Consider the following 16,689-nt stretch of genomic DNA (forward strand, 5'->3'; position numbering starts at 1 on the left):
CATAGACAAGTAAAATTTGTATATATTTAATGTGTATAATATGATATTTTGATATACAGATACATCGTGGGGTGATCGCCACAATCAAGCTAATTAACACATAGTTACTTTTTTGTGCATGTGGTGAGAACACTGAGATCTACTGTCTTAGCAAATTTAAAGTGTACAAAACATTATCGTTAACTCTAGTCACCATGCTGTACGTTAGGTCCCTAAAGCTTATTCATCTTCTAACTAAAAGTTTTGACCTTTTGACCAACATCTCCCCATCCCCCTCACCCCCCAAGCCCCTGGTAACTACCATTCTACTCTTTGTTACTATGAGTTCAACGTTTTTAGATTCCTGCAGAAGTGAGATGAGACAGTATTTGTCGCTTTGCGTCTGGCTTATTTCACCCAGCATAACGTCCTCCGGGTTCATACGTGTTGCCACAAATGGCAGGATTTCCTCCTTTTTGAAGGCGGAATAATATTCCACTATGTACGTATAGCACATTTTCTTGATCCGTTCATCTATCGATGGACACTTAGGTTGTTTCCGTATCTTGGCTACCATGAATAATACGGCAGTGAACATAGGAATGCAGATGTCTCTTCAGCATAGTGATTTCATTTCCTTCAGATGTACCTCCAGAAGTGGGATTACTGGGTCATACGGAAGTTCCATTTTTTATATTTTGAGGGACCTCCATACTGGTTTCCATAGTGGCTGCCCCAACTTACATTCCCACCAACAGTGCACAGGGTCCCTTTTCTCCATACCTTTGCCAACACTTGCTATCTTTTGACGTTTTACGCTGGCCGTCCTAACAGGTGTGAGGTGATAGCTCGTTGTCACTTTGATTTGCATTTCCCTGATGAAGAGGGATGTGGAGCATCTTTTCGTATACCTGTTGGCTGTTCGTATGTCTTCTTTGGAAAAATGTTTGTTCATGTCCTTGGCCCATTTTTAAAATCAGGTTACGTTATTTTATTTTATTTTGCTATCGAGTTGTGCGAGTACCTTATATATTTTGGACATTAACCCCTTATTGGATATGGGATTTACAAATATTTTCTCCCATTCCGTAGGTCGCCTTTTTATTTTGTTGACTGTTTCCTTTGCTATGCAGAAACTTTTTCATTTGTGTAGTCCCACTTGTGCTTTTGGTATCAAATCAAAAGTAAATAAATAATCGCCAAGACCAAGGCCAAGAAGCTCTTCCCCTATGTTTTCTTCTAGGAGTCTTACGGTCTCAGGTCTTACATTTAAGCCTTTGACCCATTTTGAGTTGATTCTTGTGTGTGGTGTAAGATAGGGGCTCAGTTTCATTCTTTTGGGTCTGTATATCTGGCTCTTCCAACAACATTTAATGAAGAGACTATCCTTTCCCCATTGAGTTTTCTTGGTGCCTTGGTCAAAGATTAGTTGATCAACTCCATTTTCTGTTGAGCTTAGAGTTCTTTATATATTAAGGAAAGTAACCCTTTAACTATAGTATGTTGTTACAGATATTTTGTTCCAAGTACTCATTTGGCTGTGCTTAAATGATGTATTTTTGCCATGTAAATGTAATTTTCATGTCATCAAACTTATCAGTCTTTTCTTTCATTGTATCTGGATTTTGAATAATTAGGAAGGTTTTTCCCATACCCATGTTATACAAGAGTTCATGCATGTTTTCTTCTAGTATTTCTGTGGTTTCATTTTTACATCTGGATCTCTATCCACTTGAAGTTTATTCTTGTACACGGTGCGAGATCTGGATCCACTTTTATCGTTTTCAGATGGCCAGCCGGTTGGGTCTTCCAATCCATGAATGCGCTACGTCTCTCCATTTATTTAAATCTTTTATTTCCTTCATCTGGTTATTTAGGTTTCCGTATATAAGTCCTATACAAGTTTTGTGAGTCTTGCACCGAAGTATTTCTTTTATTGTTTTCGAGTGGTTGTAAATGGTGCTGTATTTTTAATTTTGGTGGCCATGTGTTCAATCCTAGTAGGTAAAAATGCGATTGGTTTTGTGTGTTGTTTTTGTGTCCTGTGACCTTGCTGAACTCCCTTATTAGTTTTCTAGGACAAACAAGGAATTTAGTTGTAGATTCCTTGGGGTTTTCTCCGTAGACAATCATGTAATCTGTAAATAAGAACAGTTTTATCTCTTCCTTTCTGATCTGCCTATTTATTTCCTCTTCTGCCTATTGCACTGGCTAGAACATTTGTGCCTGGTTCACCATCTTGGTGGAAATCAGCCTTTCACCATTAAGTGTAATGTTAGATGTAGGTTTTTCTGTAGATGTGCTCTTTATTAAGTTGGTGAAGTTCCCCCCATTCCTATTATTCTGAAAGTTTTTATCAGGAAATTCTGCCAGATGCTTCTCTGCATCAGCTGATACGGTCATGTGATTTTTCTTCTTTAGCCTGTTAATATGGTGGATTACACTGACTGAATTTCACACACTGAATCAGCTTTGCATCCCTAGAATAAACCCCACTTGATTACGGTGTATAATTCTTTTTATATATGTTGAATTCTATTTGCTACTATTTTGATTTTCTTAAAGTTGTTCTTGCACATAGTTTCATAAGGGGTGTTAGTCCGTAGTTTTGTTTTTTGTAATGTCTTTTGTCTGGTTTTGGTATCAGGTAATTCTAGCTTCATAAAATGAATTTGGAAACATTTCCTCCTCTTATTTTCTAGGAAAGATTGTGTAGAATTGGTATTAATTCTTTGAACATTTGGTAGGATTCTCTAGTGAAATCATCTAGGCTTGGAGGTTTCTTTTCTGACTTTTCTAAATTAGAAATTCAACTTCCTTACAAGTTATAGGGTTATTCAAATGATCTGTTTCATATTGGGTAAGTTGTAGTTTGTATTTTTTGAGGAATTGGTCCATTTCACTAAGTTTCCAAATTCATGTATGTAGAGTTGTTTGTAATATTCTATTACCATCCTTTTTAATTTTTTTAATTTTTAAAAATTAATCATTTATTTTTTATTTATTTTTATCTGCGTTGGGCCTTAGTTGCTGCATGTGGGTTTTCTCTAGTTGTGATGAGCGGGGGCTACTCTTCGTTGCGGTGCACGGGTTTCTCATTGTGGTGGCTTCTCTTGTTGCGGATCACGGGCTCTAGGCGCGCAGGCTTCAGTAGTTGTGGCTCGTGGGCTTAGTTGCAACACAGCATGTGGAATCTTCCCGGACCAGGGCTCGAACCTGTGTACCGTGCATTGGCAGGCGGATTCTTAACCACTGCACCACCAGGGAAGCCCTACCATCCTTTTTTGTGTCTGTAGGGTCTAAAGTGTTTCATTCTTGAATATTGGTGATTTATGTTTTTTCATTTTTTTCTATTAGAATTGCTAGAGATTTGTCAATTTCATTGATCTTTTCAAAAAACCAGCTTCTTGTTTCATTGATTTTTCTCTACTGTTTTTCAATGTTACTGACTTCTGCTCTTTATTATTTCCTCCCTTCTGCTTGCTTTGAGTTTATTTTGTTCTTCTTTTTCTAGGTTCTTGAGATGGGATTTAGATTACTGACATGAGATGTTTCTGCTTTTCTATTGTAAACACTCAGTGTTACACATTTCCCCTTATTTGTTGCTTTAGCTGTGTCCACAAATTTTGACATGTTGTATTTCATTTTCACACAGTTCAATGTACTTTTTCATTTCACTTGAGATTTTCTCTTTGACCCATGGATTATTTAGAAGTATGTTGTTTAGTTTCCAAGCATTTGGAGGTTTTCCTATTATCTTTGATCATTGATTTCTAGTTGATTCCATTGTGGTTGTTGAACATACTCTGCTCTATTTATTTTAAATTTGTTGAGATTTTTTTGTAATTGCTTGTTGCATTTTTATGAGGGCTTCTTTACAAATCATTGTCAAATCTAGCATCTGTGATCTCAGTGCTAAGATCAGAGCTCAGTGCTCTACTGATTGTGTCTTCTTTCAGTTGGAGATCATCCTGGCTTTCGGTATGCTGAGTGATTTTCGATTGAAACCTGGACATTCTAGGTATTATGTTACAGGACTGTGGATGTTACTTAAGCCTTCTGTCTGAGCAGCCTCTCTCTGACACCGCTCTGGCAGGGGAAGGGGGACACCGCCACATTACTGCCAGGTGGGCTTAGCAACCCACCGTCCCCACATGGCCTCTGTTGACCCCTGAGAGGGGGCCCCTGATGATTTGTGGGTAAGGGCTCCAGCTAGACCTCCATCAATAAATACCCCCCCTGACTGGGAGAGGGAGGAGTACCTTATAACTGCCCCCCACATGGCCTCCACTGTCACGTGGCAAGCATGGAGGTGAGAGTCCTCACTCTGCACTAAGCCTCCTCTGACACCACCTTAGTGGGGATGGGGAGGGACCCTTGTTCCCGCGGGTGGGGGTGGACACCAGGTTGCCACGAGCTCTCCTCTGACACCACTGACAGCCGGGGGCAGGTCCCAGCTCAGGCTCCTCTGTGCCACCTCCCCGTGATCTGGGGAGGGCAGAAGTCTTGCGCTCACTCAGCCTTTGCTCAAGTTTTGCCTGTGATGTCTGGTTGGAGCACAGGTGGTGTCACACAGTTTTCTGTGTCTGTAGGCGGCTCCTTTCCTGGTCCCTTGGGAGGCTTTGGTTGGGCTTTTTTGTCTGCACCTATGGCATTTCTGGGTCCTCCAGCACCCAGCCTGGGACACATGAGGTAAAGGAAGACCCAGGGACCACCCCCCCATGCCATCCTTCAAGTCCCACGGTCCCAGCCAGCCAGCCTTCTTCCCTCCGCCTTTCATAGCCTCCTGTGTGTTTAGTAATTTATATTCAGGGGTTTTAGTTGTGCCTGGTGGGAGGAATAGGGAAAAGCACCCCTACTCATCTTCCCAGAAGTGGAAGTCCCAGGTGTCGATTCTGATAAAGGCTTTTGCAGCATCTGTGGAGATAATCATATTATTTTTCTCCTTAACTCTGTTAATACGGTGAATTATATTAATGATTTCTTTTTTTTAAACATCTTTATTGGAGTATAATTGCTTTACAATGGTGTGTTAGGTTCTGCTTTATAACAAAGTGAATCAGCTATACATATACATATATCCCCATATCCCCTCCCTCTTGCGTCTCCCTCCCACCCTCCCTATCCCACCCCTCTAGGTGGTCACAAAGAGCTGATCTCCCTGTGTTATGCAGCTGCTTCCCACTAGCTGTCTGTTTTACATTTGGTAGTGTATATATGTCCACGCCACTCTCTCACTTCATCCCACCTTACCCTTCCCCCTCCCCGTGTCCTCAAGTCCATTCTCTACGTCTGTGTCTTTATTCCCGTCTTACCCCTAGGTTCTTCATGACCTTTTTTTTTTCCTTAGATTCCATATATATGTGTTGGCATACGGTATTTGTTTTTCTCCTTCTGACTTACTTCACTCTGTATGACAGACTCTAGGTCCATCCACCTCACTACAAATAACTCAATTTTGTTTCTTTTTATGGCTAACATTCCTATTAATGATTTCTTAATGTTGACCCCTCCTTGCCTTCCTGCGACAAATCCCGTGCGGCTTCCCTGGAATTTGAAAGTCCTGGGACTCACATGGAAAAGTCCAGAGGCAGGAGGCAGTGGGTGGAGAGCAAAGGTGGGCTGTAGTCGCGAGCAGCCGTGCACTTCCCTTGACCAGAGACCCTGAGAGGATCCCGGAAGAAGCCACCCGGAGTCACCTTCAGAGGTCCACCTGGAGGGGCAAAGACCCCATCAGAGGGGTGGGTGCTGGAAGCCAGGGCTTGGACTAGAAGCTGCGGCCTGACAAGCGGGCTTGCTGGGCAGAGGGACTGTGTTCAGGCGACCCGCCCGCGGTGCAGAAGCAGCAGCTCCACCAGGGAGGAGAGCTGCTGGGAGGGAGGGAGGCCCCTCCCGCAGGCTTTGCCCCGGGGGAGCAGGAAGGCGTTTGGAGCCGCTACCTTCTACTCCTTGGGGCTCTCTCAGTATTCCTGGCATGGGGCTGTTCTTGTGACAGCAAGGACAGAACAGCCTGCCCCCACGGCCCCTCCCCTCATCGGCCTGTCCTGACGCCAGGTCAGCAGGAGGGGCTCCAGCCCGCACAGGCCGGCACCCCCTCCCATGGCTTGATGGTGGCTTGGTGAGGTCCAGCTCCGTCCCTCACAACCCCGGGGGTCTCGTGAGCCAGAGGCCTCCAGTCAGAAGCACAGGAGTCGTGGGCCTCCGGGGAACAGCTTGGGAGAGGGCACCCTGTGGGGGCTGGCGGCCCAGCCACGACACCCAGGCACCCTCGGCCTCGCGTCATAATTAGGGCAGCTCCCCGAGCCCCGAGCCGTGTTCCCCAAAGCCCGGCCGACTCTGGCTGGACCATCCGGCATAGGTCCAGAGGCTTCTCTTGCTGACCTGGAACGTCCAGGTACACGCATGTAGATGATGAGCGTGTTTTATGAACAAAGTAACCTGAGTAGACGGCGCTAAACATTTGAAGACAAAAGGAATTGTATTGTTTTCGTGCGCCATTCATGCTGGACTGGTGACTTTCACAGCCTCCGTGTCGTTTTTTTTGTTTTTAGTATTAATTTATTTAGCTGCGCCAGGTCTTCCTTGCGGCATGCAGGATCTTTAGTTGTGGTGGCGTGCATGTGGGACCTAGTTCCCAGACCAGGGATTGAACCCGGGGCCCCTGCTCTGGGAGCGTGGAGTCTTAGCCACTGGACCACCAGGGAAGTCCCCAGCCTCCGTGTCTTAATGGGACTTTGTCTCCATGGGAGGTTCCGTTGCCACAGCCTGGCCCATGGAGGGAGCCCCTTCCTCGCCTCTGTGCTCTCAGCATCCCTCTAGAGCCTGGAGGCATCCTTTCTTTTTTTTTTTTTTTTTTTTTACCAGTACACGGGCCTCTCACTGTTGCGGCCTCTCCTGTCGCGGAGCACAGGCTCCGGATGCGCAGGCTCAGCGGCCATGGCTCACGGGCCCAGCCGCTCTGCGGCATGTGGGATCTTCCCAGACCAGGGTGCGAACCCGTGTCCCCTGCATCGCCAGGCGGACTCTCAACCACTGCGCCACCAAGGAAGCCCGAGGAGGCATCCTTTCTTCTGAGAGGTAGGATGTTTTGGGCCCACCTGAATTTTCTCTTCTTGAGACGTAGATTCAGTAATTCCCCCGCCCCCCCACCCCGAGGCCCTGGCCCTCACCACAGAACCCAGTGTTGATTTCCATAGCTGAGGGCTGGGTAGGGGAAGCTTTCCTGGTTCTTCCGTGGTGGCCAGTATTAAGGTGCTCTAGCAACAGGGCTGAAAAGGATATATTTGTAAAGTCATGAGTGTAGCTCTGACATTGTTTCCTCATAAACAGTGTGAATATATTTTCTTCACTTAATTTTATCTCCCTTTATTTATTTATTTTTTTGGCTGTGCTGCGTGGCTTGCTGGATCTCAGTTCCTCAACCAGGGATTGAACCTGGGCCCTCAGCCGTGAAAGCGCCGAGTCCTAACCACTGGACCCCCAGGGAATTCCCAATTTTATCCCCCTTTTAAAATAATTTGATGAACCATAGAAATAAGTAGCTATATTGGGAAAAAAAAAGGGTAAAGTTCACATAATTCTTGCTTTTTTTTTTTTTTTTTGCGGTCCGCGGGCCTCTCACTGTTGGGGCCTCTCCAGCTGCGGAGCACAGGCTCCGGACGCGCAGGCTCAGCGGCCATGGCTCACGGGCCCAGCCGCTCCGCGGCATGTGGGATCTTCCCGGACCGGGGCACGAACCCGAGTCCCCTGCATCGGCAGGCGGACTCTCAACCACTGCCGCCAGGGAAGCCTGCTGTTTTGTTTTTTTTTTAATCCATCATTACAGTGAAGTTAATCCGGAGTAGCAGTACCAACATTAGCACAAAATCCCCTGGGTGAGTAACATTTCACACTCCGGTTGTCATGAGTGACCATTCTTAGAGTATATTTTACCGAAGTATTCGATGGATTTAGTTTGGAGGCCCTTGGAGCATTTGTCTATTTGGCTTTGTTACATCAATGCTGTCTGGTGTGTTCTGTGTTCACTTGACTTTAAAGGTGTCCCCGTGCTGGTAGCTGAAAGCCCTTGCTTGGGGCGAGGTCAGCCAGCAGCCCTCGTTCGGGTGGTGTTAGTTGCGGGAGGGGTGGAGAGATGTGCGGAAAACCCAGCTGGGCTTCCAACGTAGGGCCCAAGGATGCATTAGGCCAGCCTGGCCCCTGAGTGGACCCTGGGCCGGACCACGGGTCCGAGGTTTATGTCAGAGCAGACAGAACCAAGAGTCAGCCCAGAACTCCAGCCGGCCAGCTGCCCCGCGAGCCGCTCACCACCCTGGTGGCCTCTCCAGGGGACCACACCGCTAGCTCGCCAACACCTCTGCCTGCTCACAGATTCAGCTCTATCACCTCCTTTCAGTCTCTGAGTGCTCCGTCCTCCTCTCCGCCAAATCCTGATGCTGTGCTGACACCGATGCCACGCCTGACGGGGACACCGTGCGGGCATGACTTGGGAGGTGGCACCGCCGTCCCCACTCACCAGCAGACACACTGGAGCCAGGAAGGGGGTGGTTTGCCCGAGGTTACACAGCTGGTCAGGGCGGAGGCAGAGCTAGAATCCTGGGGCCTCCTCCACGGCCTGCGCCGTCTCCTGGGCTCCGCAGGGTTCGCTCCGAGCCAGGAGATGTCTGTCGCCCCCCTTCCTCACTCCCCGGACCAGGCTGCCAGCTGTCTCTGTGCCTCCACAACCAGCCGGGGGTCCGGGGACTCGGCTCAGCTGCCTCTCCTCCGAACCCAGGTGTCTTTCCTTGCACGTAATTTACTTACTTGGGGTATGACTCCTCCAAGTTTCGGTAGCCTACTTTTTCGCACCTCATATTTCCACACAAGCATTTCTCGAACTTATTACAACGTTTTCGAAAGTACTTTTTAAAATAAACATTTTAGGGCTTCCCTGGTGGCGCAGTGGTTGAGAGTCCGCCTGCCGATGCAGGGGACGCGGGTTCATGCCCCAGTCCGGGAAGATCCCACATGCCGCGGAGCGGCTGGGCCCGTGAGCCATGGCCGCTGAGCCTGCGCGTCTGGAGCCTGTGCTCCCACAACGGGAGAGGCCACAACAGTGAGAGGCCCGCGTACCACAAAAAAAAAAAAAAAAAAAGTTTTACTTTGGGACTTTTTTAAAGCAGTGACAGAAAAGTTGCAACTAGTACGGAGGGCTCCCCTGTTGTCACCCAGCCTCCCCTGCGGGTCACATCTTACATCAGGACGTGCCTGTGGGGTTTCTTGCACTGTCACAACAAAGCATGGAAAACTGGAGGGCTTTAGCTGCCGTTCTGGAGGCCGGAAGTCCGAGGTCAAGGTGTTGGGTGGGCCATGCTTGCTCTAAGCCTCTTCTGGCTCCTGGTGACCCCAGGAATTCCTTGGTCTGTGGCAGCCTCACCCTATCTCTGTCTCCACCTTCACGTGGCCATCTTCTCCATGTTTCTCTGGGTCTTCTCCTCTTCTTATGTTGACACTTGTCATTGGATTTAGGACCCACCCTAAATCCAGGATGGTTTCATCCCAAGATCCTTAACTCATTACTTATTGGATCCTTAACTAGTTGGAAATAAGATCACATTCTGAGGTTCCAGGTGGACATGAATTCTGGGGGGACACAAACCCACTACACCAGGGTATATTTGTCACAATCAAGAAACCAATATGGGCACGTAACTTAACTAAACTCCACACTCTATTTCGATTTCAGCATTTTTTTTCCTACTTATGTCCTTTTCCTGTCCAAGATCCCATCCAGGGATGTCCCAGACTCGTCTTGGCCATGACATTGTCTCAGGCTTTCCTTGTCCTTGGCGCCCTTGGCAGTGGTGAGGCATGCTGGTCAGGTGTCCTGTAGAATGTCTGCCTGTTGAGATGCTCAGACTCGGTGTAGGAGGAAGACCACAGGGGCCACGTGCCTTTTCATCCCATCCCTTCAAGGGTGCCCGCCGTCAGCAAACTTATCACTGAGGAGCTTGGACTTGATCACCTGGCTTCTCACTGCGGTCATTCCCCCTTTCCATGTTGCACTCCTTGGAAGGGGTCTCTAAGTGGGGCCCACGCTGAAGGAGGTGGGTAGGTTATGTGGATTCTTCAGCACAGAAGGCTTGTCTCTTCTCCCCCATTTACTCACTTATATATCCATATATATCAGTCCACTCATTTATATCAGTGTGGACTCATGCATATTTATTTTATACTTTGTGTTATAATCCAATACGACGTGATGTATTTTGTTGCCAGCTTTGGCCACTGGGACCCCTTTCAGGCTGGCTCCTGTGTCCCTTCGACCTGCCCCCATGCCTCCCACCATCCTTTTGTTTTTTGAGTACTTCCTTACTTTATGATGCCATAAAATGCTCCAGGCTCATCTTGTATCTTCCCTGCCCCAGACCTCAAATGGCCATTTCTCCAAGAACCGTGGTTCTTTTTCTTAGAACCTGGAATGAACTTGCACAGAAAGGGATGGTCAAAAGCCATTTTTATATGTGCTGGCAAAGTGCTTTAAGAAAGGCTTCCTTCCTGCCCAGCGTGCCTGCCATCCACGCTGCCACACATGGACCCTGCACGTGCCATGCAGTCGGAGATGAGCCCCCAGGTGCCAAGACCTCCAGGACTGGGAGTCCAGGGGCTCCCTGGCAGCGCTGGGCAGTGACAGGAGGTATACATCCCACCCTGTCCTTTGAAGACTGAAAATAATATTCTGAATTGTTCACAGTAGCTCCACCCTGGAAACAACCTGAATGTCTGTCAATGGTAGAATGTATCAAAGAGTTGCTATATATTCCCCGAAACAGCCACGAGAATAAGCCAACTGCAATCCTGGTGAAAACGTGGATGAGGATAGTACCCCCAGATACTGAGCAGAAGAGGGAAGCCACAGCCAGGACACGGGGCGAGTCCTGTTTGTGCGCGGTTCAAAGTGGCAACACCACGCCCCGCGGTTTAGAGCTGCGCAATTTCTCAGGCTCCTCCCAGAAAGAAGGGTGTGGGGTGACCGTCAGGGCGTGCCCGGGGGCGCATGTGATGGGGAGCCTGGGGCTTCCCGGGGGCTGGCGTGTCCTATGCACAGGCCTGGGCAGGATCTGGGCAGCCAGCTCCACGTGGCTGCCAAGTAAGCAGTGCCCTGCTCTCTGGAGTGGAGTCAGCGGTGGGTGGGCTTCAGGGCAAACCCAGTGGCTCTGACTTGGTTTCCCCAGGACACTGTTGGCTGCACTCCTCAGCTTATTGTCAGATCTGGGGGGGGTGGCTGCGTGGTTCTGGGCTCACACCCCCAGGACCACAGTGGAGGAAGGGAGGACGTGAGGCGGGACTTCCCCAGCAGGCCCCACCTCCAGACGCTGATGAGCTTAGACCCAGGTTCCAGGGTGATTCAGGGTCAGGGACTGGGTCCGCCGTCCAGACCTCAGGCTGCTCCCGGGGCTGGGGCAGGCCTAGGGTCGCAGGCAGCGGCTCTGACTGTGGCCGGCCGGTTGTCCAGACAGCTGAGCTGATGCAGCAACGTGCCGAGAGGCGCCTCCAAGAGGAAAGGTCCATGAAGGAGCTGGTGGAGCAGGTGATGGAGACGCAGAAGAACGTCAAGGTGGCGCAGACAAAACTCCTGAAGGGCCGACAGCAGATGGGTACAGCAGGCGGGGGGGGGGGGGGCACTCGGTACCCTCCCATGGGAGCTACCTGGGCCCAGCGCCGGCCCTGCTGCTCTCTGACCCCCTCAGCACCCCCTGGTTGGCCCTTAGTTCAGGAGGTGATAGAGGAGAGCCGGGAGCTGCTACAGCGCAGTGCAGAGGCGGCCAAGGAGGAGCAGAGGCGGCGCTGTGAGCTCATCTCCCAGTTGCGAGCCCTGGAGACTCAGCCCACGCGCAAGGGCAAGCTGGTGGACCTGACCCAGGTGAGGACGTGGCCCCCGGATCCCATGCCCATGTGACGACCTCGGGGAGCTTCCCCAGGTCTTACTGGGCCTGGCATTGCCATGAAGGATGTGTGCAGAATTCCCACCAAGGCCAAAGGCAGTCTGGACCCAGGCCGAAATCCACCTATCCGCTCATGCCCAGCTCCCTCGTGCCCGCCATGCTGGAGGCCTGGGTCTGGTCCAGATGCTCAGTCCTGCCAGGGAGGCCTCCATCACCCCTGGGGGTGGGCAAGGTAGGCTTTGTGGAGCTGCGCGTTGAGGGAGCTCCCGGAATTCACTAGGCCTGGGTGGAAAGGGCAGTGCAGGGAGAGCACAGGTGCATGAAGACCCAAGGCTGGGCAAGCAGGAGGCTAAAAGAAGGGCAGCCGAGCCTGGAAGCCTGTGTGAGAAACACCACGAGAGGCCAGGCTGGCACGCGGTGACGTGCGGGAAGGCCTGGTCCTGGGGGGTGGGCAGAGTCCAAAGGGCTGTCTACCCAGGCCCCCAGGTCCTGGCTGGGGAGACAGTGCTGAGCTCCATTTGGGCCCTGCCACAGCGGAGGGGCCTGCAGGGCACCCAGCTGAGATGTCCCCACAGAGGTCGAGGGCTGCAGAGCAGGCCCAGGCTGGAGAAGCCGGATGGTGGACACGTCACACAGGCACCACTGAGTAGACAGGAGGAGGTCTCCTGGGCACCAGGCCAGGCCTACGGCACTCAAGAGGGCTGCTGGTACTGGTGCCAGCGCCCTGGAGATGGCCAGGCAGGCTGGGCCTGGGCCTGGTTCCCAGCCTGGGGCGTCCCCTGCCCACCCTGCAGGTCCCTGGCTATGGCCTGGAAGGGGAGATGTCGGTCGTGGAGCTGCGTGAGCGGCTGGCCCTGCTCAAGGAGACCCAGAGGTGCAAGGAGGAGGAGAAGCGAGACCAGATCATCCAGGGCAAGCGCGCCAAGAGCCGGGCGCTGCAGAACACGGTGGAGCAGATCTCGCTGTGCCGCGCAGCCATGGGGAGGTCTGCAGCCTTAAGGTTAGTGCCCGTGGCCCAGGGCGGACGCCTTGGGTGGGCAAGGAGCAGGGAGCCTGCTTTTGCACCCTCCTGGGTGGCTTCTCCTCGCAGCAACCCACCACCCTCCCGCCCAGGCAGTTCCCTTGCAATCACTTGCCCCCAACTATTTTCTTTAAAAAAAAAAACAAAACATTTATTTATTTGTTTATTTACTTCTGGCTGCGTTGGGTCTTTGTCACTGCACGCGGGCTTTCTCTAGTTGCGGCAAACGGGGGCTACTCTTCACTGTGGTGCGGGAGCTTCTCTTGTTGCGGAGCACGGGCTCTAGGCGCACGGGCTTCAGTAGTTGTGGCTCGCGGGCTCAGTCGTTGTGGCTCGCAGGCTCTAGAGTGTAGGCTCAGTAGTTGTGGCGCACAGGCTTAGTTGCTCCGTGGCATGTGGGATCTTCCGGGACCAGGGCTCGAACCCGTGTGCCCTGCATTGGCAGGCAGATTCTTAACCACTGTGCCACCAGGGAAGTCCCTTTTTTTCCCCTTTTAAACCAGGACTTAGTTGGGGTTCACACATCAAATTTGGTTGTCAAACATCTCTCCTCTCTTTTAACGGAAAGCACGTGGACACACGCACCCCTCTTTGTTAGGAACACTGTGGTGACTTTTCCGGCCCCTTGTGGCCAAGTATGGAAGAGATCTGCAAAGATAGCAGAATATTAGCCGCGGCTATCTCTAGGCAAGAGTGGCAAGGGGAGGGCAAGATGAAAGGGCGTTCGCATTTTATCCCCAATACCAAGATAGTTAATACCTATGGAATACTTTTTAAACTGTGAAATACAAGGAGCAAAAAGGAAGAGGCGCTGGGGGGAACCCCGCCCCGAGCGGTCCTCGTGGGGCGTCTCCACCTGCACCTAAATCCCTTGAGTCAACCCGCGGTGGGGTTCTCCTAAGCCAGCCCCGCCGCCCGCCCAGGTGGGAGGAGAAGAAGGCGCAGTCGGCGGCCGCGGGAGCGCCCTCCCGGGACGAGCGGGTGCTGGAGCTGCAGCGCAGGCTCCGGGAGAAGGCGGCCGAGCGCCGCGGGCAGGAGGCACTGCTGCACGTGTCGGCGCCGCGGGCAGCTCGCCCCAAGCAGCAGGTGAGCCCCGGGGGCGGGCGCGAGGGTGCGCAGCGCAGGCGTTGGAGGTAGCCGGGGTCCGGGCGCGGTGTGGGGGGACGGGGAAGCCGCGGTGGGGGACGGCCCCGCCCCGCGTCGACCTCCACCGCCCGCCCGCAGGCGCAGCTGGAGGCGCAGCGCAGGCTGGAGCTGGAGCTGGAGCTGGAGCAGAGCCGGGAGCGCAGGCTGCGGGCGCTGCAGCGGGGAGGCTCAGCACGCGGGCCCGCTCGCTGCCTGGGGGCCGTCTGAGCTGGGCGGGGTCCCGCCCGGGGACCCCGAGATCCCCGCCCGAATAAAGCCTGGGCGGCGGTGTGCACCTCCCCTTCCTTGGCCGCGCCCCCCGCCCCACTCCGCCCCAGTCTCCTCCCGCCCAGAGCAGGGTTGCCAAATAAAATGCCAGTTATTGCGTGGGACAAGCTAATGCTAACAGAAGGATCCGCTGGAATTCAAATTTATTTGGGCGTCTTGTATCTTATGTGCTAAACATGGCCACCCTAGCCCAGATTCTAGCCCTTCCTACGGCCTTGTGCTAGGCATTCCTGCCCATGCCCCCCCATCGGAGTTCCCAGAGCCTGCTCTACTTGTGGAAAGCTGGAATCCCCATTCTCTGCCCGGAGTCGGGTGGCTTAATCCGGGAACCCCCAAGACTGAGAATGTGATTGTTCTTGTGCGATTAGTAGTTGAGCCGCTGGGAACTGGCCCTTCTCGGCTTTATCTCCCAAACCTCACAGCGATGGGGGGGAGCTGGCGGGGGATGTAGGATCTGTCTCCCACTCCCCGTCTGCTGATGAGGCCACGGGTGCTGAGAGGTGAAGTGACCTGCTGGGAGAGCTGGACCCAAAGCTAAGCCTGGATGCCTTTAGAGCACTGCCCAGCCTTCTCCAGCATCACTGAAGGAACAAGGTTAGAGCCACTGGGCAGGAGCTGGCCCAGGGCCTGGACAGGAATGGAGTGATTCCCCTGGGTCCTCAGACCCATCACTGGACTGGAGGTGCGTGGCTGTGAGGACAGCCTGGCTGAGTGAAGGCCTGCTGGTGAATAAAGCACAGTATGCTGCAGCTCTCAGGAGAGAGAATGAGCAAGCCCATGGGGTGCAAGGCAGTAAGAGAGGGGCTGGAAACTGCCAGGCGGACAGATGTGTAGGAGAGAGCCTCCACACCCTACATCCTCCTTGGGTCTGCAGAGGGGGGAGGCTGCACCCCAGGGCACATTCAGACTAAGAGGGTGGACATCTCAAAGCGACGAGAACAGACCAAAGACCAGCGTTCTCCCCCAATACTCTGAACTGTGTCAGAACCCCAGGACTTCCCCACAACTGAGGTTGGTAGAAAGAGGAATTTCCCACCCCCGACAAATTAGAGCTGGGAGCAGATTAAATTTCATTAAAAAAAATAAACATGGCATTTCTTACATCCTGTGTTGTTATTCAAACCCATTTCATTTGACATCGAGGGAATACGTTGATGATGACCTGTCCCAAGAGAGGCTCTCAGGAGCTCTGAGGGCTTCAAAAGGGGAATTATTAGCTTCTATAACTGGCAATCCAAAATAGGGTAGACTTCAGGACATGCCTGACCCAGGAGCTCTGTCTCCAAGCTGGTAGCAGTTCCAACCTCACATGTCTGGAGGAAGAAGGACCATCTCTCCCTGGTAGTTCTCATAGGAGGGAAACCTCTCTGTCCTCCAAGCCTTGTGCTCCAGTCTCACTGGCCTGGATTGAACATGCTCTGCTGAACCAGTTCCTGTAGTGGGAGAAGGTCTGCATGGGGGCTCTTGCAGCACATGGGGGCCGAAGCAAGCACTGTGGCAGAGGAAGAGAATTACCCTTCACCTATCAGACTGGCCTCTGGAGCAGAGGGGAGAGGTGGTGGCCCAACAGACTCAGGGTGCTATTAGGAGTAATGCTGGTTGGCAATCCACAGGGTCCCCACCTGCCCTCCTGGACTGGGCAGCTGCTCAGAGCTGCCTTGAGAGCACCTGGGGCTTCGGCTCCATACAAACCCCCGTAGGGTCAGGTCTTGGGCCATCCCCCGAGTTTATGGGCTGAGGGCCAGCCTTGTGTGGTAAACTGATGGCAACAATGTCTCCCGGTATCCATGCTCCTTGCCTTGTGACCCCTGCCAAGGCAAGGAACAGAGTAGGAAATAGGCAGAGTCTGTTTCCCCCAGTCCTTGAATCTGGGCTGACTTGCTTTGGCCAATAAGGTTCAACAGGGCTGGCTGTGCACCAGTTTAGAGCCTGGACCTAGGTGGCCTTGGAGGTCCCTCTTGTTCTCTACCTGGCCGCAGTGTGGGCATGTCCAGGGTGGCCTTGCTGGGATGACCTGGTTATTCTCAGAACAAGAGAGACAAGCTGGGCTCTCTTTTCTGGTTGCCAAATTCATGTCCAAGTCCAGTTCTGGGAGCTGAACTCAAGGAACCTACCACCAGATTCTCTAATCCCAATTCTGATATGCAGCCCCACCCAGGGCTGGCATGCACCTGTGTTCACAGCGTTGAGTCCTCCCGACTCCCACCTTCCCCGAGATAAGTACTGCTATCATCTCCCCATGCTACAGGCCAGGGAAACGTGAGACTTGCCTGAACCATGGAGCTGGGATTCAATCTCAGGCAGGAGGGATCCAGGGCCCACACTCTCTTCTTGATTCTGGGAGTTGCACCAGAT

General features: G+C 52.1%; 1 protein-coding gene across 1 annotated transcript in view; it reads left to right on the forward strand.

Moving 5' to 3' along the window:
* The window catches only part of CFAP99 (cilia and flagella associated protein 99), a gene marked incomplete at both ends in the record, with an annotated part of 36,590 nt that extends 22,316 nt beyond the window's left edge, over positions 1-14,274 (forward strand). The window contains 5 exons of the mRNA XM_082837686.1: positions 11,471-11,612; positions 11,727-11,878; positions 12,695-12,900; positions 13,845-14,007; positions 14,146-14,274. Coding sequence (XP_082693812.1) covers positions 11,471-11,612; positions 11,727-11,878; positions 12,695-12,900; positions 13,845-14,007; positions 14,146-14,274 — 792 coding nt within the window. The remainder of the gene's footprint in view (positions 1-11,470; positions 11,613-11,726; positions 11,879-12,694; positions 12,901-13,844; positions 14,008-14,145) is intronic.
* Between the last annotated feature and the right edge of the window lie 2,415 nt (positions 14,275-16,689).

This window comes from Leucopleurus acutus, assembly GCF_964270905.1.
Source record: "Leucopleurus acutus genome assembly, chromosome: 4".
Classification (NCBI taxonomy): domain Eukaryota; kingdom Metazoa; phylum Chordata; class Mammalia; order Artiodactyla; family Delphinidae; genus Leucopleurus; species Leucopleurus acutus.